This window comes from Colletotrichum truncatum (assembly GCF_014235925.2).
Source record: "Colletotrichum truncatum strain CMES1059 chromosome Unknown Contig_0003, whole genome shotgun sequence".
Classification (NCBI taxonomy): Eukaryota; Fungi; Ascomycota; class Sordariomycetes; order Glomerellales; family Glomerellaceae; genus Colletotrichum; species Colletotrichum truncatum.
Window position 1 is genome coordinate 216,343 of NW_027222400.1, and position 21,557 is coordinate 237,899.

The 21,557-nt window shown below is 47.2% G+C and overlaps 9 protein-coding genes across 9 annotated transcripts; 4 read left to right on the top strand and 5 right to left on the bottom strand.

Moving 5' to 3' along the window:
• Positions 1–92: 92 nt before the first annotated feature.
• CTRU02_204935 (uncharacterized protein) lies at positions 93–1,130 on the top strand (the record flags this gene model as incomplete). The annotated part of the gene is made up of 1 exon (XM_036732239.1): positions 93–1,130. The coding sequence occupies one exon, from the start codon at positions 93–95 to the stop codon at positions 1,128–1,130; it is 1,038 nt and encodes a 345-aa protein (XP_036576015.1).
• A 278-nt stretch (positions 1,131–1,408) lies between these two features.
• Positions 1,409–2,473, bottom strand: CTRU02_204936 (homocysteine S-methyltransferase; the record flags this gene model as incomplete). Its single annotated transcript, XM_036732238.1, has 1 exon — positions 1,409–2,473. One exon carries the CDS (start codon positions 2,471–2,473, stop codon positions 1,409–1,411), a length of 1,065 nt encoding a protein of 354 aa, XP_036576014.1.
• Positions 2,474–4,457: 1,984 nt separating this feature from the next.
• On the top strand, positions 4,458–6,060 carry CTRU02_204937 (monocarboxylate permease; the record flags this gene model as incomplete). Its single annotated transcript, XM_036732237.2, has 5 exons — positions 4,458–4,966; positions 5,019–5,031; positions 5,094–5,335; positions 5,395–5,833; positions 5,893–6,060. 5 exons carry the CDS (start codon positions 4,458–4,460, stop codon positions 6,058–6,060), a joined length of 1,371 nt encoding a protein of 456 aa, XP_036576013.2.
• An 821-nt stretch (positions 6,061–6,881) lies between these two features.
• Positions 6,882–7,330, top strand: CTRU02_204938 (glyoxalase bleomycin resistance protein dioxygenase; the record flags this gene model as incomplete). The annotated part of the gene is made up of 2 exons (XM_036732236.1): positions 6,882–7,098; positions 7,158–7,330. The coding sequence occupies 2 exons, from the start codon at positions 6,882–6,884 to the stop codon at positions 7,328–7,330; spliced, it is 390 nt and encodes a 129-aa protein (XP_036576012.1).
• Positions 7,331–7,628: 298 nt separating this feature from the next.
• Positions 7,629–8,705, bottom strand: CTRU02_204939 (uncharacterized protein; the record flags this gene model as incomplete). The annotated part of the gene is made up of 1 exon (XM_036732235.1): positions 7,629–8,705. The coding sequence occupies one exon, from the start codon at positions 8,703–8,705 to the stop codon at positions 7,629–7,631; it is 1,077 nt and encodes a 358-aa protein (XP_036576011.1).
• Positions 8,706–12,836: 4,131 nt separating this feature from the next.
• On the bottom strand, positions 12,837–13,250 carry CTRU02_204940 (endoribonuclease l-psp protein; the record flags this gene model as incomplete). Its single annotated transcript, XM_036732234.1, has 1 exon — positions 12,837–13,250. One exon carries the CDS (start codon positions 13,248–13,250, stop codon positions 12,837–12,839), a length of 414 nt encoding a protein of 137 aa, XP_036576010.1.
• Positions 13,251–15,804: 2,554 nt separating this feature from the next.
• CTRU02_204941 (uncharacterized protein) lies at positions 15,805–16,319 on the bottom strand (the record flags this gene model as incomplete). The annotated part of the gene is made up of 2 exons (XM_036732233.1): positions 15,805–16,142; positions 16,229–16,319. The coding sequence occupies 2 exons, from the start codon at positions 16,317–16,319 to the stop codon at positions 15,805–15,807; spliced, it is 429 nt and encodes a 142-aa protein (XP_036576009.1).
• A 795-nt stretch (positions 16,320–17,114) lies between these two features.
• CTRU02_204942 (transposase) lies at positions 17,115–18,770 on the bottom strand (the record flags this gene model as incomplete). The annotated part of the gene is made up of 1 exon (XM_070204455.1): positions 17,115–18,770. The coding sequence occupies one exon, from the start codon at positions 18,768–18,770 to the stop codon at positions 17,115–17,117; it is 1,656 nt and encodes a 551-aa protein (XP_070061559.1).
• Positions 18,771–19,063: 293 nt separating this feature from the next.
• On the top strand, positions 19,064–20,719 carry CTRU02_204943 (transposase; the record flags this gene model as incomplete). Its single annotated transcript, XM_070204456.1, has 1 exon — positions 19,064–20,719. The coding sequence occupies one exon, from the start codon at positions 19,064–19,066 to the stop codon at positions 20,717–20,719; it is 1,656 nt and encodes a 551-aa protein (XP_070061560.1).
• Between the last annotated feature and the right edge of the window lie 838 nt (positions 20,720–21,557).

Below are 21,557 nucleotides of genomic sequence, written 5' to 3' on the forward strand. Positions count from 1 at the left end.
CCGACGGTGCCTCGAGTTTGCGTGCATTCTCACCAACTCCAACCGCAACCGCAACTGCAAAACGCAACCTAGCACAGCATCCCGTCCAAACAATGGCCATCGGTTTGCTGAGCATTCCAAGGGAAATTCGCGACTTGATCCTCGACCAAGTCATATTTCTGCCCGACCGCGACCCGCCACAGAACCCTTCCACCAGTCAGAACCGCAAAAGGCGCGAGTACAAGGGCAAAGGTTTTTCGGATGGCCACGACATTTGGGTCGAGCGACCGCAAAACCCAGCCCCGCCCGCCGGCTCACCCAACACCGCCATTCTGCTCGTCAATCAACAATTGCACGATGAAGCCAAGGCCCTGATTGCATCAAAAGGAACCCATTGCCGTCTGGATGTTATGTACGTCAAGGAATGTGGCTTGTGGCCGACTTGGCTTGCCGTGCCAAGAACGACCCGCCACGCAGACAGCGTCCACGTTCAATTCCGCATTTTCGATCCCCCCGCCGATGTCCATCCGGACTGGAAAAACGAGGAACAGTTTCGCGGTGGTGATGGCGGTCCACCATTCATCGTCTGGAATTTTTATGCCATGTTATCCGGTTACTTGCGGTACGGCCCGACCGCCTTTAGCAGTGTCGTAGCCGACTCGTCAGACTTCACCATTAGGAAGCTGATAATAGACGTCATCGCGCCGCCCATGAACGAAAAGCACGATCGACTTGTGCCTGGAAGCACTCGCCGCGCTCTTGACCTGTTTGAGGGCTTCACCCACATGGTGATGGACGCGGAAAGCCGCGAAAAGCGTGGGATCACTTGGCCCCGTCCGCCGGAAGGCAAGGAATACCTGATACCAGCTGAGAAGCTTGCTTTCTTCATGTGCAGCCAGATTGGCGGTCTCCTTTCCATGTATCGTGACTGGGCCGACTACGGCGCCGCCCTCTACGAAGGCATCGGCAGCATTCAAATCCGCGTCAACGGTGAGCTGCGCCGCGACTTCGACATGGATGAGATGCTCGCCAGGTTACCCATCCAGCCCATCACGGCCTGGGACGAGAAAGAGCGGAAAAGAAGACAAAAAAGCTTCGACGAGTGGAAAGCCCAAGCGACAACAGTAAGACAAAGATGGAAAAAAACGTGACAATGAGGAAAATATTTTGGCAACGACGACATGAATGTAAAATTTTGGCTTTGGCCGTACTGGCCATGAGGGGATATGATTCCCTCTCTGCATTGGGCGGCGATACCACCGGATAGAGGGTCCTTTCTTGCATGGGTTTTCCTTTTGGTGCAAGGTGCATGTGGTACAACCAGTTCGGAGGCGAGGACGGTCTCGGAACGGAAGGAGTTCGGTAATGGATACGATACCGGGGGATTGGGGCCGGAAACTGGGGCCGAGTTTGAGACACTCTTCCTATATTACCGAGATAGGCCTTCTACCGTGGCCCGGAGCCTGGCGATATCAGCATGGCTTGCTTTACAGCATCCACCAACAACAATCTGTTTCCAATTTCCACGAGATTCGGCGTTAGCAACCACTTGTGCGAGTTGAGCTTCCCATGATGTGGCAGGGTGACTTGATCCCTCAGGCAGTTCCCATTTCTGCGTAGTGGTGTTGTAAACTTCACCGTTGGTGCCGTCAGGATAGAGGATCAGGGCCGGTGTATCGGCGATAACGCCTTCCTTGATTAGCGCCTGAACAGCCGACTCATAGCTTTTGACCAGAGACTCCAGCTTCCAGACCTTGGTGCAATTAATACCGATACCCCATGGACGACTGGCAGCGACGTCGGGGCTGAGCATGGCTCTCACGGCTTCCTCGATCGAGGATCCATCAGGAAGACGCTCATCTTCGCCAGGGAAAAGCGAGGCGATCCAGAAGGGGATGGCAGGTTCAGTAGCCAGTACGCCACTCTTGTCCAGGGCTTGCCTCACGGCCATGATCTCATCGGCGCGGGGAATAGTCTCGACTGCGACAAAGCCGACTGGAGAGGTAAATGCGCCGGCATCTCTAAAGAGCTGCAGGCGGTCCAGATGCCAGCCGCGCAGCTTCTCAAGAGAGTCGTGCTCCGAGTCATAGGCGCCGCTATACTCCTGGCCAGGAATCATACAAGCTCCATAGGGACCAATGCTGAGGGCGGTGGTGGTGGCGTGGGCGCGTCCAGCTTCATCAGCGATGCGGATGGCATCTTGAATAAAGTTGCCAATGGTGGCTCTGTCAATGCCGTTGGGGAACTTGGCAGTACGGGTGTTGGCGAAGCCATGAACAGACAACTGGTAGGTGGCTGTGAGAATAATGTCAACGGGTACGTCGCCAAAGTCCTTCTGACAGGAAAGCAGCGTATCCTGGCCCTCGACAAGGAGATGAGTCGACCAAAGAGGCGTGGTGGATGAGTTAAACTTGATGCCATACTTGTCTTCCAGCGACGTGCCCAGCCCGCCGTCGAGGATAAGGACCCTAGATTTCTCAGTATTGCCAGTCATTTTTCTGCAATCCGAAAACGAGAAGAAGAGAGCAAGGTCTAGACCGGTAAAGAAATGAGACTGGCTCGACTTCCCGATTCAGGCGCAGTATTGGATTGGGCTCGTTGAATAAATGAGTCTGGGGAGAAGGGCCAATTTGAGTATGGAAGATTGACCACGACGGGCGTAAAGTAAAGGTCTTGGGGGCTTGGGGATTTCTTGGGTCTTGGGGTCTTGGAGGGGGAGGAGCGGGTGGGAAGCTTGGGCTTGGGAGGGTTCCACCCTGGAGAAAAATTTGGGAAAGCATTACGACGACTTCCTGCTGACTAACACCTGTTTTCGCCAGTTGCCAAGAATCACCCGGCAGCGACTTCCGTTAATTTGCATCACTGCCTCCTTCGTTCTTTTCAGCCTTTCAAGGAAAGGGCATCCAATGAATTAATCCCAACTAGAAGGAACGATACGTCACAGAACGAGGGAAGGCTCGATACATTATATAGGGAAGGTGCCATCGGCTGAGATATGAGACGGGTCGCAGCATCGCGAGGTTGTTTTTCTTTTTTTTTTTTTTTGGGCCTGGATTTCGTGTTGGCGGCCTCAACCATGCCAAGACTTACGGGCAATTCGCAGTGCCGAAGGGGGCCTCAATTTCATCACCAATGAAAGAAAGGGAAAAATACACACACATATACACACACAAACACACACAATCTCACATGACTGACTTCCTAAGAGGTAAATGTATGTAAAAAGCCATTTTCCGTATGAAATACCTAGCTCACGCTTTGATGTAATGTTGCAAAAATTAACTTCTGTCATCTCATGCTTAAAAGGTGAGGATCTTCTGCGCCAGGTACTAATGAAAGACTAGCACGGGAGGATCCAGCGCTAATGCGTAACCTCACGCGTGTGTGTAATGTGAAATAAGCTATTATGTCTTATCAATATCTACCTACACAGCTTCATGTACTTCTACCTGTTTCGCCACATACGTTTGATCGCAATGATGAGCAAGAGTATAATGGCGGGAGTGGAACTTGAATGTATTCTGGACTTCCTCGCAGTGATATCCATTTTCACGGCTGAACCCTAGACGGTTGCGATGTGTCATCGCTTCATGCTTGAGATCGCGGGGTAATGAATTTCAACGAATTCCTTCTGCTGGCGGGCCAATGACGGCTTCTGATGCCACACATGACAGACTTGCCTGTGGATATTCACAAACGAGGCTCACAACCTCAATGGCAAAGAAGCACTTGGACCTGTTAATTCATTAGAATGACTATAGCAGTTATTACAATGCAGACATCTAAATGAGATATAAGGAGCACACCCACTTACGTTCACAAGGCCAATGTGACAGGGGACGATCCGAGGAACCCGCTGAATTCCGTGCGTAACGTGGATCCGCATACTCCGTGCCCACCGATGTAACGCCGTCTAACTTTAACCCACGGTGAAGGCTGAAAAACCCCACCAAGAATCATTCTCTGATGCCTCTGAAGACAATGTAGTAAACTTTCAAGACTATGCCGTCGAATCACCTAAGCTGTCTTTCGACAATTTGCGATTTAAAGACCCTTACTAGATAGCATAAGCAGCGATTAGTTGCCTTTCGGCCACAGTTTCCTATCGGTCCAACAAACGGCCTACGCATACCCCTAAAACTTTTATTCATTGGTCAGTTAGGCACCTCACCTTAAATATCTACGGTCACTCTGAATCCGAAAGCCCGGGGATAATGGATCATGCCGGGTTTAAGTGGGGCAGGACTAAGGGTCCGGGGGTCCTCCGCCGAGCCGGGAGCTAGCGTAATATTCTAGCATGTTGATGAAAGGGCGCGCTGGACGGCAGTGGGCCTTGAAGATAATTTTCTTCACCAGCTTCGGGGTCGAGTCATTCGCCGAGAATCTTACCTTTGTACTAAAATTCCCTTTTTTTCCGGAATATCAATCGCTCAATTCAATCAGAAACCTCACAATTGAGCGTTAACGAAAAGCCTAACATGGCGACGATCACAACAACAGCGACAACCTCGGCCTCCGCCTCCGGCATCGAACTAGCCCCTCTCCCCGCTCAGCTAAATCACAAATCCCCGCCTTTGACTAACCAGGCAGATGATGACGGTAGCACCGATCCAATTCTCCAAGCCTCCCGCCTTGCCGACTCCTCCGTCCCGGAAGGAGGGTACGGCTGGGTGGTGGTTACGGGCTGCTTCATCATGGCATGGTGGATAATCGGCACCTCATACTCGTGGGGTGTGATCCAAAGCGCTCTTGTAGACGAGGGCCTCTCAACACCTGCCGTGCTCTCCTTCGTTGGCTCCCTTGCCGCTGCTCTCATTTCCGCCTTGGCTATCGTAAATTCGCGTGTCATGCGCCGCTTCGGGCCCCAGAGAACGGGACTCTTGGGAATAACGCTCATGGGTCTGAGTGAGGTTCTCAGTAGCTTTGCCGTGAAGAATATCGGGGCTTTGTTTGCCACTAGCGGTGTCATGCTTGGCTTGGGTGTCAGGTAAATACTGTCTCGATCCATACCACAATGACAATGCTGACCACCTTTTTAGCTTGTGTTTCTCCGTGAGTCGACCGAAGCAAGCACGGTGCTTTGTTCGTAGTGCATGAATGGTTAACAGCAGTAGATTGTATCCGTAATTCCAGCGCAGTACTTCAGCCGTAAGCGCGGCTTGGCTAACGGCATTGTCTTTGCCGGCGGCGGCCTCGGTGGTGCCGTCAACAGTTTTGCCCTTGATGCTCTCCTCAACCGTCTCGGTCCGGCCTGGGCCTATCGCGTCCTTGCTCTGATGACACTAGCTACCGGCCTCCCGGCAGCATGGCTTGTCAAAGAGCGTACCCCTGTCCGCGGCTCTGGTTTCGTTGAGTGGTAAGTCTTATCAATCTCTGGATTGGGTCAGGTCGCCCAGGCTGACGAGGTATTGACAGGCGCCTGTTCAAATCGTACACATTTGTCGTCATCTTCCTGGCCGGTGCCGTTGGCACATTCCCTCTCTTTGTCCCTCCTTTCTTCCTGCCCCTCTATTCCAAATCCATTGGCCTGTCCTCTTCAACTGGTGCTGGCCTAGTTGCAGGTTTCAACTTCTCATCCGCGGTGGGTCGTGTCTGCTGCGGCGTCTTGTGCGACGCTTTTGGCGCACTCAATGTCCTCTTCGTCTCACTGGCCTTGTCCGCTGTGAGTATCCTTGCGATCTGGCCCGCGTCGACTACCCTAGCTCCCATGATTATCTTTGTAATCGTGAACGGCATCTCTAATGGTGGCTTCTTTTCAACAATGCCCACGGTAGTGGGGAACGTCTTTGGATCTGCGCGTGTGTCTGTGGCCATGAGCATGATCGTTACGGGTTGGGCTGGAGGTTATCTCATGGTAAGTTTGCTGTCATGCTTATTGGAAGGCTAAAAGCAGAGGCTAACGAAGTCGCACAGGGTGCTCCGATCGCTGGATATCTCTTGGAGGCATACGGAGGCGCCGATAATGGCCTTCAGGCGTATCGACCTGCCATGTTCTACGCGGGATCGTTGTCACTGGCTTCTGCAGGTCTTGTTGCCATGGTTAGATTCCGCATGAACAGGAGTATTTTGGTCAAACTTTAAATATTTTGGATAGCATGATTCAGCGCAGCAGCGGGGTTAATGTGGTGTTCAACGAGAGAGAGAAACTATCTGTAGAGAGTGGACTCTACCCCGTTTCCTTAGAGCAAGATAGATGAATAGAATAGAATGTTTCTACTGTAACTCAAGATCCCGAAGACCGACTGACAGACGAGATTAGTGTGCCGAGATGCTCATACCACACTGCAATCCCAGAATTCCCTAACCGACCTTATTCACACTCGACCGCCTATAATACTTGGGAGGTTGTGAAACGCCAAAACTCTCAATCCCTGCTGTTCAGCTGCCATCAGCTCTGTCTCACTTCCTCCTTAACCCCGCAGGTCCATCGCACGAACAAGCTTCCGTGCCGCTGCTGCCTGCGCGGCCCCGCTTGGCGCTGCAAGCCCCCGAGTTACCCCGCCGATAACCCCGGGCGATGGCCGGGGAAGTATGCGTGCTGGCTGCACAGCTTATGTACTTACCGCGTTTCACTGAGCTAGGATACCAGCAAATGATAAGAAACTTGAGTCACACCGGTCTTTAAGGCGGTGATCCTTTTGATACAGGTCTCACTCCACGTGCTCACGCGCTCCCTTCGCGCCGCCCTACTGCCCGTCCAACACGGGAACTGTCTTATCCAATGCGCGAGATCTTGGCTTTGGGAGACGAACGTCATCTGTCTACAAAATACCCCGCTGGCCTCCCGTGATCTCGTTCCTTCATCATCAGGTTTCCAAGCATTTCCCTCAGATATCAGCAATCTCAGCAACAGGCAACAAAATCCGTCATCTATCTAGCCATTTACTATCACCGCCGTCAACATGTCTCTCGATCACATTGGCATTTATGTCCCTGCCAGCATGCACAAGGAAGTCGTCGAATGGTACCTCGCCGCCCTTGCGCCTATTGGGCTCAAGAAGTTCGCCGAACCCAACGAGTACGCTTGCGGCCTAGGCATCCACGCTGGAGACTTCTGGATCGCCTCTCACAAGGCCGAGAAGGTCGATGTTCCCACTCACATTGGATTCAAGGCGGAAAGTAAGTAGTACCAAAATCCTACCCAACACAAATTCGATAAAGCTGACTTTCGACTGCAGATCGCAAGGTTATCGATGAATTTCATAAGGCTGCTCTCGCCGCCGGCGGAAAGGACAACGGCGCCCCTGGTCCAAGACCTCAGTATCATCCCAATTACTATGCAGCTTTCGTCTTCGATCCCGCAGGAAACAATGTTGAAGTCGTCTGCCACAAGCCCGAGGTTGCTGAGTAAAGCATCATTCAAAGAAGGCATGGAAATGTAGCCTTAACAATTATTCGATGACTATCAAAGAGATTCGTGGTTTTACGGGCATTTAAGTCTGTGTGGGGGGGATTGCGGTAGGACGGCGTTGTAAGGAAAAGTTGAAGTCGAAGAAATAATTTGGTAGTAACCGAATGCAAATTTGTCGTGTTAGATGTCATCACAATTTAGACAGGATACTAATATGCTTTACTGAAACGAAGCGTGATTGACATGGAATTAATGATTAGTGATCATTATGCAGTACGAAAGCTTAGGGTGGCTATATCTACAGAGGCAAAGTATCGGGAGGATTTATTTTCGCCCAGAACGCTTCAACATCTGTCGTTGTGTTCCGTTGTACTTTTTCGGCATCCCACACATCCGGCATCCCACCCAAAATATCCACCCAGTCGTCTATGCTCTTATCTTTCGCTGGTACCCCCGCAAAGTGAACCAAAAAGTCTCCTCGTCTAGCTTGGTAGTCGGCCAGGCCTTCTTCGTCGTTTCTTTCTAGGAATCGAGTTGCGTTGCCGCCAGGATAGGTGTTGAACCAGTGTTGAGGAACAAATTGCACGGCGTCTTTGAATTTCGGCTCTTTGATTAGGATCTCCATGGCACTCTGCTCGGTAAACGGTAGTTTAACGTCAGGCCTGTAGTGCCGGAAGGCGACTATTGCGCTGAAAAGCTCGACGGCCCACCGACCAACGCGAAGCAGAAAAACCCCATTGTTCAATCCGTTCCAGTCATCCGTGACAAGAAGCTGTACATCATTGTCCTTTATTTGCTTCGAAGCCTCGCCATCAGCGTCGACAGTATATGGTGGCAGAAAGCTAGACGCAGGTCGGCATTCGTCGAGAATCAGAGTATCGCGGTCGACCCAGAAGATCCAGTCCGTTCGGTCCTCTGGTCTCTTGAGCATTTCGTCGAGAAGAAGGGACAGTATGAAAGCAGGCTTGTTCCAGAGGTCGTCAATTACGGGCGCGCACATAACTTCGAGTTTCGTGCGGTGGAGCATAGTATGCAGGACGTGTGTCTGCAGGGCGTTTTGGTAGTGCTTCTCAAGTTTACCAAAGTGAGCTGTTACGGTGGTTACCCGCCATTGAGAAGTTTGGGCTGGTGGTGGTTGGCATGAAGACTTCAGAGACTCCAGTTTCTTCAAAAGACTTGGTGAATACTGTGGGAGACATCGTCCGCCTCTGGGAGCCCGCAAAGCGGGTGATGAGATGTGGTTGATTCGCGTTGCCGTTCTTAACTCGGAATAGACATATAAAGAGTGAAACGCAATCAAAATAAAAACGATGGCTAGAACAACCTTGACGAGGAATAAAGACGTCAGAGACGAAGGAAACTTTGATTGAAGCATAATGAGAGGAAAGGAGAGGGGGTAAGGACAGGATGGCTCTCATCGCAGAAGCTGAAAGATTGGTATTCGACATCCTTTATCAACATCGCTTCACATTACCCCTTTCGCCACTAGCAGCACACAGGATCCATTCAAGAATGCTGAATGATGCCCTCATACCTAAACCCTTGCTTGTATGCGCCCAGTTCGTATTCTTTAACGGGTCTAGTCCTAGAGATTCAAGTACAGATGTTGGTGGTGCCTCAAGAGCCTAGGGCTATCGTCTCCACACCATCGCAGTTCTTTCTCTCCACTGTACAGCACATGTGACGTCTGCTTGCGAATCTATTGCATAATTACTTTTGTATGTTCCTGAAGGTGGAAGAAGCTCAAAGGGAGCCCTATACACAGGATTAAAATGAAATAAGATCAAGAGCTTCCTGCATGCCATGTTCAACCCATGATTTCTCTTCGTTCTATCCCATGGAAACTAAAGCATTCGATCAAAAGTCTTTTGCAAGCATCCGCAGTTAATAAGGATGAAAAACACAGCCGAGACCTAAGCAGACAAATTTGTTCCGAGCGTTAAGGAGCCCTTATGTTTCATCTGTCAATTCTATTGGGGGCTTAATTTAACCGTGGGCCCCTTCAAGATGTCGTGCTGTAATACGAGTCACCGCAAGGATATGGGCCTCAGTACGAAAATCCGAGAAGCTCGGGGACCAGCCACAATGGCTGTTCCCCACGACCACCCATGTGTTGATCGAATTTAGACGTGGTCACGGTAACGGTAAAGACATGCTCAGCCTCGATAACAGTCCATCCACCTCAGCCACCACCCCGAAATATCTTTCTTCCCAAATATAGTGACTTACAGACGCCATTCACATTTGTAAATCATGAAATACAGGATGGATTCGCACGTCCCTCAGGAACCAGCTTACAACTCGTTTGGCTTCGGGCAGCACTTCCGTGAACCACCATCGAGGCGTCCTCTGGTGTAATTAGTTGGAAATAGGTTGCTTCTTTGTTCGTAACCATGGAATTTGGTGTATTTCTCGTTTCCTTCTATTATCTTGACTAAAAAATTGTTAGCAGAGAAAATATTTCACTCATACTGTGAAATTCTCAAAAGATTGAGATTGTAGTTATAAAGCCTCGCATCGAGGTCCCGTGGATCGCAGGGGCAACGTGGCTAATAAACTGAGGTTTCGGGAGTTGGTTTCCGATAGCATGAACCAGCGTAAGGTAAATAGCAATTAAGTTGCATTGGCGAGTCTGATGACAAGACAAGGATCCCTTTATCTCAGGCAAAGTTTTGCAACTAAACAGTATATTTTTCCGCCCATTGATGCTAAAGGGATGCTGTACCGCCGAGAACAGCTCATCTCGAGAGAGTGTTCTTTGGGGAGCCGACAAATGTTCATCCTGTCAATTTAACTCTTATGTAACATGGATGACACGTCAAGCTCGTGTTCGGGCACTCGTTGTTTGGTGGCTGGATGTTGGATGATCATCTCCCTTTCTGTGCGGTGGGTTGTCGTCGAGATGAAGAGTTCTGATTCCAAGAGAGTGGGCATAGCGCACACTGTGTTTCGTTTTGCAGATTTGGTTTCGGCCGTCGGCGAGCTCCCCGAAATCCTATGGCTCCGTGCTCTATCGGGCTTGGTCCCTTAACTGGGATTCGAATCGATGGACCTCATTGGCATCTTTCACAGCATCAGGGGCTCGAAAGTAGTCTACAACTCAATCCCACGCCAACTGGTTTTAGTATCAGCACCCGCCTGGCGCTATCCCACGTATGTCTCCCGTTTCTTAGTTATCTGTGAGTGTAAGAATTAGCTTGAAGCCCTGCACAAGTACCCTGCCGGTCATTGGCTTGCCGATGTTCAAAGCATTCTCGCCGTGCACAAGCACTCTGAAGCCTAGGAGAAAACTTTTGCCGCGTTTTTAACATTTGCAAAACCGAAATCTTGAGGCCAAGATATCCTCCACATCAGCTCATGTGCTACCTATTCTCAGGACTGTGACTGCCGTGGGCATCTACTAACGTCAAGACATGGACTAGCGCAGGTTCTCGTAGTGACAATCCTGCCTCTACTGGCATGGTTGCATGACTCTGACTCTACGTATGCCTGTGTCAGGTTGACAGACTGCTGGTTTGGTATTTCAGGCCTGGTAGTCTTCGATATAAGGGCGGCAGCTACCGGCCCAATCAAGCGATCAACGGAGGCAGGAGAAATTCGCTCCGCCCCTTGATGCCTCGTTGATACCCACAAGTGACTTTTCAAGATGTATTAAGGCATCTCCGCCTCTATGCGTACGTGCTCGTAACTTACAAGTAAGCCAAGCATTCACTGCCGATACCCGCTTGATGACCCTTTTCCGAGAAGATGCCGCTTGGCTGCTTGTTCAAATAAATACCACATTTTCTCCCCAGGGAGCCTTTATCGGCAGATTTCAGCCAGGAGCTTGTAATTCAAATTATTAAAAGACCTGCCCCGTTGCTTGACGAATGCTCTGGTAACAGCACTCTCGAAAACAGTGGCATTGAGGAGCCACCTTTATGATACATGAGGTCGTTGCCTTATTTAACTATCATATAGCTACCTGATGAAACTTTAGGCGAGGTTAGATAACTTTCCAAGAGCTATGAGTCCTTCCTTGCTGCTATGTTTATGTGCTCATGGCTTGCTTGCAAGCCAAGCTCAACGCTGGTTGAACTTATTGCCGGTGTCCGTTTGACGCCCTACCACAAAACGAGCCACTCTTCAATCCCTGTCAACGTGCCGCGCGGCTGCCTACATTATTCAAAGAATCGATCTCACCTCCACAGCCCCATGAGCAGACCTCGGCTGGCGACATGTATGTTAAGCCACACCACGTGGCGGTCTTTAATGTTATTACTGTTTTTGATTGCATTCTTAACCTCCCCTAAAGCTTTTTAGGCATGACTATTGTTAAAAATACCAAAGCGTACTGGACAAAATTTCTCTGAGCTGAAGCCAATGAAAATTATCCTGCAATTTCAACGTCCCATGAGGCACTCATCGCGTTATCTTTTAGTCTCCACGGAGCCTTCATCGCCGATGTTGGTGCGGCTGGCAATGCTGCCGCGCAATCACCCATCTAAAACAGAGCAGATTCCGCTCTACAGACCTATGGGCAACAATCGGTCAGCCACATACGTAGGAAAAAGAATGCAGAAGTCCGTCTGAGGGGTAGCGCACCAATCGTTCTTTGTCTTTTTTTCCCTTTTGCTCGACATTTTGGAGCAGCTATCGAAAGCTAATGATGCAAAAGTCACATCGACTTACCTTCACTGCATTTAACTTATTTCAGGTACCGCCAAAGCCCGGGTACTTTATTACGATGCTATCTAAGCCTACCATAACATCACCCAAATAGTAACACTACTTAATTACTCGAGTTTCAAGCGCATAAAAGTAAGTCATTATCTTATGTTACTTAAATTTATAGATCCTAAATTATATGCACTAAGGAATTTAAACAACTCGGAAACTATTAATTTATGTATTTATTTTGCTGGAATCAGAGGGTTGCTTGTATGGGTGCAGTAGCCGAATTCCTTCCAATTGTGTGTTAAAGTTAAAAAATCGTCCAGTCTATGTAAGAAAATGCTGTAGAAGGGGGGGTTGAAATGGGAAGAAGATATATATTCTTCCGTTTGCTCGCCATGTGTGTTGTTGAGATCGCCTACCCACTTGACGCCTGGTGGCCGGCAGCCCACCGCGGCTGGGAGGCCACGGGGTCACTTCCACCCGAAATTCCGACACTTGCAACGCCTTTTCTAACATAAGCCTTACTCATAGCTAGTAAACAGAGATCCCGCATGCCGCGTTCAATATTTCAGTATGCTAGATGAATCAACGTCCTTACGCGATGCTAAGTTAAGTACTCTGACCAACTCCAGATTGCCGACGATGTATAGTACGTCACGAAAATTACGTGTTCGTGTCAAGTTGTAGACAAGGTGTGGGGAGATCTGATGAAATGTCTAAGAGAACCTATCAATACGGGTAGATATAGTTTACTAACATGAATCTCGACATTATCCTGTTAAGGTCCTTACGAAGGAGCAGACGAAATATGATTTTTATGATTTCTATGGAACTAAGACACTGGAACTCTTCATTCATTCTGACGCTTAGCCTCGACCTCTAGTTCGATTAGCATGCCAGGGAAGGCCAATTGTGGAACGGCGACTGCTGTCCAAACTGGTCGGTGGCCCGGAATGCGCTTCTTTAACGCCTCTGCAGCTGGTTCCCACGAAGTTCTAACATCACAGTGATACGACCGTAATAAGTACACATCTTCCCACCCGCGTAAGCCTGCCGCTTTAAGAACAAGATCGACGTTTTCCATTGCCAGACGAATCTGTTTGTCGCTGTCGGTCGCGTCAAGTGCACCAGACTGGGGATCCCAACCTCCTTGCCCTGAGCACTTGACTATGCCATTTCCGAGGTCAACCGATTGTGAGTAGTGTCCGAGTTCGCTGTGCTTCTCTGCAGCACCAGGAGGATTATTGTACTGGAGGGAAGACATTGTGTTGGGATATGTCGAAACAGTGGATGCGTGGACTTTACAGTTCTAGGCGCTTGAAGCGTTAACAACTACTTTGAAATAATTGAAGAATATCATAGAGGTATTACTGGGAAGCGGAGTTATGCGCGTGGAGAATTGAATGCTGATATGCTGTCCAGAGACCTTACCATACAGCAAATACGTTTTCGCCAGCACATGGGGGGCCTTTGTCGGCAGCGGATCGCGGCTTTTTGATGTTCGTCGTTTGGACGTGCAACTACAGCACCTATGAAGAGAGCAGACTAAGAAGAATAAAAAGAAATGAATATTTGAATCAAAGAGAAAAGTCAATAGCCCAGTTTTAAATACGTTAAGTTCGGCATTTGTTTCTTGCTTCTACATCTCGGGGTCTCTGTCACTGGAGCCCCACAAACATTTTTTTAGACCTAGGTAAGTTGGAGATGTTGGAGAGTCGCCGTATTAGGAGCACCGACAGCACACCCGCCGGCCACGAAACAGAACAGACACATCATTTCTAATTTACCTAGAAAACATGTATTTTTTGAGCATAGTTCTTCAGAGTTTCTCCCAATGACTGTGCAAAGTCGTTGTTTTCAAGTGCCTGAAAAACACGAGCCCAGAAGTGAAAAATTGCATAAGCGAGAACTCCAGGCTCAGCTGATGAGATGAAACCGTCGTCCAGAGAGGACCATGCCATTGGGACCAGCACCCTAACTCGTTCAAGAAAGGCCTTCTCGGCTTTATTTCGTTAGCAAAATCACAAAGACTGCGTTCTGGTCCACAAACCTTGGCTTGGCAATTCTTTAGTTGCGGTTTGCAGGGTCCATTCACCCAGAACAACAGCAGCATAAAATACGGACAGTACCGACTCAAACCCCCATGTACTGGCGAAAGTGCGTACAAAATATTCGAACCCTGTGTCTGCGGGCTTTTCCAGGAGCTTGATAGAGTCTTCCACAGCCAACAGGAGAAGATCTAGAGAGACCTGAAAGATCCCGGAGCAGGTCTTTAGTGCGGTTGCGAGCAGTGTTGAATTGTCGGTACTCGATGTTTCGGTATCAAAAACACAACAGCCCAGAACCCCCTGGTGGTAAATAAGACGTGTAAGGCTTTCTATATCCCGAAGTAACACTTGGTTGTTCAATTCTTGTGTAGGCACGCTTTGTTTGGTCGCCCAAAACTTCAAAAGAAGAGCCACAGTTTTCCTGAACATGATCAGAATGATTATTTGTTTCGAATCGTAAAGATATCGTGTGGACTTACATAAGACTCTGATACTCTAAATAGGCCGATCGTTCCAAGAGAGGAAGTTGAGCTGCCTCTTGTGTCAACTTCATACGCTGCGCGATACATCCAATCAGAATCCACATGGCTTCAGGCAAGATGTCCTGGTAGCTTCCACGATCGTTGATTATTATAGACGCATCATGTTCTGTATTTGCTTGCTGAATCAACTTCTCGCAAGCATTAGCGGCCTCGTTTACCTGCCAGTAATCACTGTCAAGAGTTTCTAAGCAAGTATCCTCAGCAAGCTGTTTCCAAAGAGACGGTGAGCATGGGAGTTCTGTATAAAGGCTTGTGGACAGGGAGATCCCGCATGATCCAAGGATAAGGCTCTGGGTCATCAAGGTACACATGCCAAAGGCTCGACTGCGCCGGGACATCTCAGTCATGATGAGAGAGCGGTGATCAGCGTTGGGTAAGTCATCGGCCGAGCTCCTAACGACGCGCAACCAGAAGTTTAAACCAGTATCAAGTAAACGGATCTCAGTAACTAGATCTTGCGGCTGCTCCAGTTTAATGTATTCGCAAAGCAAAATGAATGTATCCGTTAGCTGATAGCAAAGCCTGGAAGCAGCTTAGTGAATGACTTATGTGCGAGCAGGGAGTTGACTTACTGAAGATTGCCGTTGGTCATAGGTTCAAAAGGGCTGTTTAAACATCGGAAAGCAAAGAATTTACTTGCCATATAGAGCATGATCGCGTTCCGATTCTCAAACAGACGCAGTGCCCCCAAGGCGTATATGGCTGATTGCAACGCGACGTGTAAAGTCCCTAGGTCAATACTGGAGTGAAGCAATGGTAACCTGTTGTTGTTTAAAAAGGATTTGTGATATCTAAGGCATGATTGAGTAGACGGAGAAACGAATTCTGGGTTCTCGTCTTTATAGTCTTGCCAGGCAAACTCGATGTCACAGGTGTCTTGCAAGTGGTCAGTCAAAACAAGGCGACCAAAATAGTTGTGAATCGAGAGCAGCGAGGGGTCCCTACTTCTTTCGGACCTTGTCATATCAGACGGACTGGCACCTGTTATTTGCGGCGCCATGACTTCGGGACTGACGAAAGAATATGTCCTGCCTACTGTGTCTGAAACTCCTAGCGCATCGGGTTCTTCCAGAACCTCACTAGTTCGTTGAAGGCTGCGAGCTATATCTTGAAGTCCACTGCAACGAAAGAATCTCTCAAATTCAAATAGCACATGCTCATAAGATCGAGAATCCTGAAAAGAGGGTTCTAGACTACACTTCAGCCCACCATTTCATTACTGCTTTGCTCAAATTGGGTGCTCACTTAGACTATGATATTCGGGGGGCAGCGGCACTGCCTCTCCTAAAGATATTATGGATTCTTGGGCGTCATTTGGCGTTTCTAAAGGCGCTTCATATTCTTCAGGTCTTGTGTGACTTCTAATCGAGACAGTCTGCGATCGCGTTTGAGACGCTGTATCGCTTAGTGGATCCATGGGTTGAATACCAGCACGACTTGATCTTTGGACATTGTTATTCGTCGAGACGCTATCTGGGTTGTGATAAATACGTCTATGCCTTTGTAGCATGTCTTTCCTGGCAAAGGATGAACCACATTCGCACGAGTATGGCTTCTCTTTTGTATCTGAAATACAGCCGAGTTGGAATCAGTGATATTATTCACCAGCAACATGGACCCAACTATACTTGGGCACGGAAACGGTTACGTACGTATTCTTCTATGCCGCTGGAGATGCTCGGGCTTGCGGAAACCCCGATTGCAAAATGAACAAATGTGTGTCCTATCTCTGTGATCATCCATGACAGTGATTGTTGGAGACGTTGGAGAATCTACTACACCCTCAACAAAGAAAATGGTGGTGAGGTGGGCGAAGACACTAAATATGGCACTGACTTACGGCAGTCCGCAGGGCGCACTGGGTCAAAATTCAAACATTGCCTAATTAGGATGCATAAACGAGATAAGCATACACCACCCGTATAGATAGTTAAGCTTCTTATCTTTACTATGTAATTATCATAAATTTAAGCAAATTCTATGTTTCGTATATATATATATAGAGTTTTACGAGGCTATATAGGAGTATATTCTTAATTCTTAATAATAATATTTACTATATTTTATACGAATATGTTTTTAAGGTGCTTTAAGCAGGCTAACTTAGACTACTTCTTAGCAAAACTGCTATAGAAGTAGAAGACGTATGCATTTTGTTTAATCGATTTATCCTAAGTATAAGAACCGGACGAAATCAACCTTATAAATACTAACGACTTCAAAACTCTAACGGCTATAATTTTATTACGTATACGACTTTCTAATACTATAACTAACCCGATCGAATAAGTACTTTATATACTAGATATATAGCTAGATAATAGTCTCCTTACTATTCTTATTAAAGGCTTAGAAGAGTATATAGCTAGTATCTAGCAAACCTAGAAGAAACTAGTTCCGAACCTAACTATAGATATTATTATTTACCTATAACGTACATGATAAGCGAGTGAGACAGACAAGCGAGTGAGACAGTAAACCAGACCTTCGCGACAATAATATCGAAATCTATAACAAGAAATCTTAGATTGATTAATACTACTCGGATTCCTGTTCTTCGGATGTTTCCTTAATAAATTGACATGTTCTCGCGTTGTGGCCTGTATTCCCGCATACGCCACACCGACGATGAGTCGTCTCAGACCTCACTTTGCGACCACTACTCCGTCGCGTTTCCTCTTGTAGTTGCGTGTCTGCCTCTCTTTGCGACTGTATATCCTCTCCAGTAGATATAGTAAGACTTCCTCCTTTCTGTAGACGTGTTTTCTTAGCCCTTCGACGCCGACTTAATATTGCATTCTCCTCTCGAAGGATTTGAACCTCTGACTCTAGTAATGCTACCCGATGCCCTAGTCCTTCTGTCCCTCTGGCTAGCTTACTCACAGCACTATAAATTGATGCTGGAGAGCTGCTTCGGTGGCGTGAGATTCGACTCTTAATAAAAGTAGACTGTGATCTTGCTTCGCTTGGGTTGCTCGGCGTCCTAGAGATCCAAGGGTCTGGTGTCTGAGGGACCCCCTCCTCAGGCGTTGGCGTTCGGAACTTTACATCCAGCTTTGAGAGAACACTTTCTGCATTCAAAGGGACAAGTCCAGCTCCTCGGAAACCTCCCTGGATATTTTTCCTCGTAAAAGACTGCTTAAAAGCTTCGTGAAATGCTGCAAAGAAATCTTCCTTCGAGATATGGGTTGTGCCTCGCCGCATCTTATTCTCAATTTGCCGACCGTAGGCATTCTTTAACGGCTGAAAACAACCAACATCTAAGGGTTGAAGTAGATGAGACGAGTGAGCCGGCATGCACAGTGTAATAATGTTGTTTTCTTGACAAAAGAGCTCGAAGGCTGCGGAGTGGTGACTTTCATGACCATCAACAACGAGGAGGCGATATTTCCCAGACGTACGTGGTTTTGTATAAATGTCGAAGTGTCTGATCCAGTCAATACCTCTCTCGTTTGTTATCCATCCATTTTCAGACGTTGCAATAGCCCAATCGCCCGGAAGAGAGGTTTCTGTATACCAGCTTGAGAGGTGATACTGGCCTGCAACGATGATGTATGGCGGGATGCTCTCCCCTTGGGAATTAATAGCCTGGATAACTGTAACCCATTCCCTATTGCCAGGCTGTGTCATCTTCGTATTTGAACGCCTTTCAGCACTTGTAACAACCATTCCAGAAGCAATAACGCCCATCATAAAGCCGGTCTCATCAAAGTTGTAGATATCAGCATCAGCAATACCATACTTCGCAATTGTATTCTTTACAAGCGAAAACCAGCCACGAATCACCTCTGGATCTTCGCATTGAGCTCTCTTATAGTCATACTTGCGAAAGAAACGCGTCCTAAGCTGTGGTTGTCGCTTGACGAAATTAGAAGCCCAGCGCTTCCCAACTGGAGGCGCGTCGCGCTCTGCGAGAAGTCGATTGGCCATTTCTTCCACACCACTCAGCCGGGGAGGAAATGATCGCGCATCTAGGTCGAGAATATACTCAACTATTGTCTTCTCTTCTAAATCTGATAAATTCCGTGAATTAGGCATGCTGTCGCGTCGTGAGACTATTCCCTTTAGTCGCCGGCTTAATGTTGCGTGACTGACTGTATAGAGTGCACCTGCGGCCCGAGCACTAAGTTTTGGGTCATTTCTCATTGCTTGAAGGGCAATTTGTAACCTTCTTTCAATACTAGCTGATTCCATGATTTATTGTAGAGGAAAAGGTGCCGGTCGCGTCAAGGTGCGACGGTCGCGGTTTACTGTCTCACTCGCTTGTCTGTCTCACTCGCTTATCATGTACGTTATAACTTCTTAATAAACTTTTTAATAAACTAAACCCGAGTATATATTCGAATAGAGATTCTATCTATATTTATAACATAGAAAGATATAAGCTAACGTACATGATAAGCGAGTGAGACAGACAAGCGAGTGAGACAGTAAACCGCGACCGTCGCACCTTGACGCGACCGGCACCTTTTCCTCTACAATAAATCATGGAATCAGCTAGTATTGAAAGAAGGTTACAAATTGCCCTTCAAGCAATGAGAAATGACCCAAAACTTAGTGCTCGGGCCGCAGGTGCACTCTATACAGTCAGTCACGCAACATTAAGCCGGCGACTAAAGGGAATAGTCTCACGACGCGACAGCATGCCTAATTCACGGAATTTATCAGATTTAGAAGAGAAGACAATAGTTGAGTATATTCTCGACCTAGATGCGCGATCATTTCCTCCCCGGCTGAGTGGTGTGGAAGAAATGGCCAATCGACTTCTCGCAGAGCGCGACGCGCCTCCAGTTGGGAAGCGCTGGGCTTCTAATTTCGTCAAGCGACAACCACAGCTTAGGACGCGTTTCTTTCGCAAGTATGACTATAAGAGAGCTCAATGCGAAGATCCAGAGGTGATTCGTGGCTGGTTTTCGCTTGTAAAGAATACAATTGCGAAGTATGGTATTGCTGATGCTGATATCTACAACTTTGATGAGACCGGCTTTATGATGGGCGTTATTGCTTCTGGAATGGTTGTTACAAGTGCTGAAAGGCGTTCAAATACGAAGATGACACAGCCTGGCAATAGGGAATGGGTTACAGTTATCCAGGCTATTAATTCCCAAGGGGAGAGCATCCCGCCATACATCATCGTTGCAGGCCAGTATCACCTCTCAAGCTGGTATACAGAAACCTCTCTTCCGGGCGATTGGGCTATTGCAACGTCTGAAAATGGATGGATAACAAACGAGAGAGGTATTGACTGGATCAGACACTTCGACATTTATACAAAACCACGTACGTCTGGGAAATATCGCCTCCTCGTTGTTGATGGTCATGAAAGTCACCACTCCGCAGCCTTCGAGCTCTTTTGTCAAGAAAACAACATTATTACACTGTGCATGCCGGCTCACTCGTCTCATCTACTTCAACCCTTAGATGTTGGTTGTTTTCAGCCGTTAAAGAATGCCTACGGTCGGCAAATTGAGAATAAGATGCGGCGAGGCACAACCCATATCTCGAAGGAAGATTTCTTTGCAGCATTTCACGAAGCTTTTAAGCAGTCTTTTACGAGGAAAAATATCCAGGGAGGTTTCCGAGGAGCTGGACTTGTCCCTTTGAATGCAGAAAGTGTTCTCTCAAAGCTGGATGTAAAGTTCCGAACGCCAACGCCTGAGGAGGGGGTCCCTCAGACACCAGACCCTTGGATCTCTAGGACGCCGAGCAACCCAAGCGAAGCAAGATCACAGTCTACTTTTATTAAGAGTCGAATCTCACGCCACCGAAGCAGCTCTCCAGCATCAATTTATAGTGCTGTGAGTAAGCTAGCCAGAGGGACAGAAGGACTAGGGCATCGGGTAGCATTACTAGAGTCAGAGGTTCAAATCCTTCGAGAGGAGAATGCAATATTAAGTCGGCGTCGAAGGGCTAAGAAAACACGTCTACAGAAAGGAGGAAGTCTTACTATATCTACTGGAGAGGATATACAGTCGCAAAGAGAGGCAGACACGCAACTACAAGAGGAAACGCGACGGAGTAGTGGTCGCAAAGTGAGGTCTGAGACGACTCATCGTCGGTGTGGCGTATGCGGGAATACAGGCCACAACGCGAGAACATGTCAATTTATTGAGGAAACATCCGAAGAACAGGAATCCGAGTAGTATTAATCAATCTAAGATTTCTTGTTATAGATTTCGATATTATTGTCGCGAAGGTCTGGTTTACTGTCTCACTCGCTTGTCTGTCTCACTCGCTTATCATGTACGTTAGTTTTTATTAACTTCTAAGTTTACTTTATATATAGATATAATAAGTAAGGTCTTAGTAAAGTTTACGTCTAAGAAGCAATTCCTTAACCGAAACTAGAAGGTAATGCCTATTACTTTAAAAAATCTTATAGATATATATAAGTTTCGTAGGGTAGCGTACGAAGCTAAAGACCTTTTTACCTTTCTTTATAAAGCCTTAATTACCTTTAATAAAGACGTTTATACTATTATACTTATTTCCGAAAGTTAAGTAGATCTATTTATTACTAAACTATAAGTATTAAAAAAGTTATAACTAAAATAATATATGCTTAATATAGTAATAACTAATATAATACTTTTACTTATTATTAATATGTTTACGAAAGCGCTTACGCCTAAACCTCTAACTCGAATTTAAACTTAAACTAAACGAAAGCCTTCTTTTAAAGTATAAGAAGTAATAAAGTAGGAAAGAGAAGGAATAAAGTTATATAAGCATATATACTTATAAGTTAAGTAGTAAGGCTATATAGACGTTATTTAGGAGGATATAACTTTTAAAGGGGGTAGCTAGGAAGATAAGGAAGAGGATAAAATAGTAGTATAATAAGAGGAAATAATCGTTTAGGTATACTTTATATACTTAAGTTTTATCTATTTCTAAACTACTATTACTTCTGAATAGTAATATATAAAGTTTATTTATATTAATCCCGCGGCTACGGAACTATTCTTTTACCTATTTAAT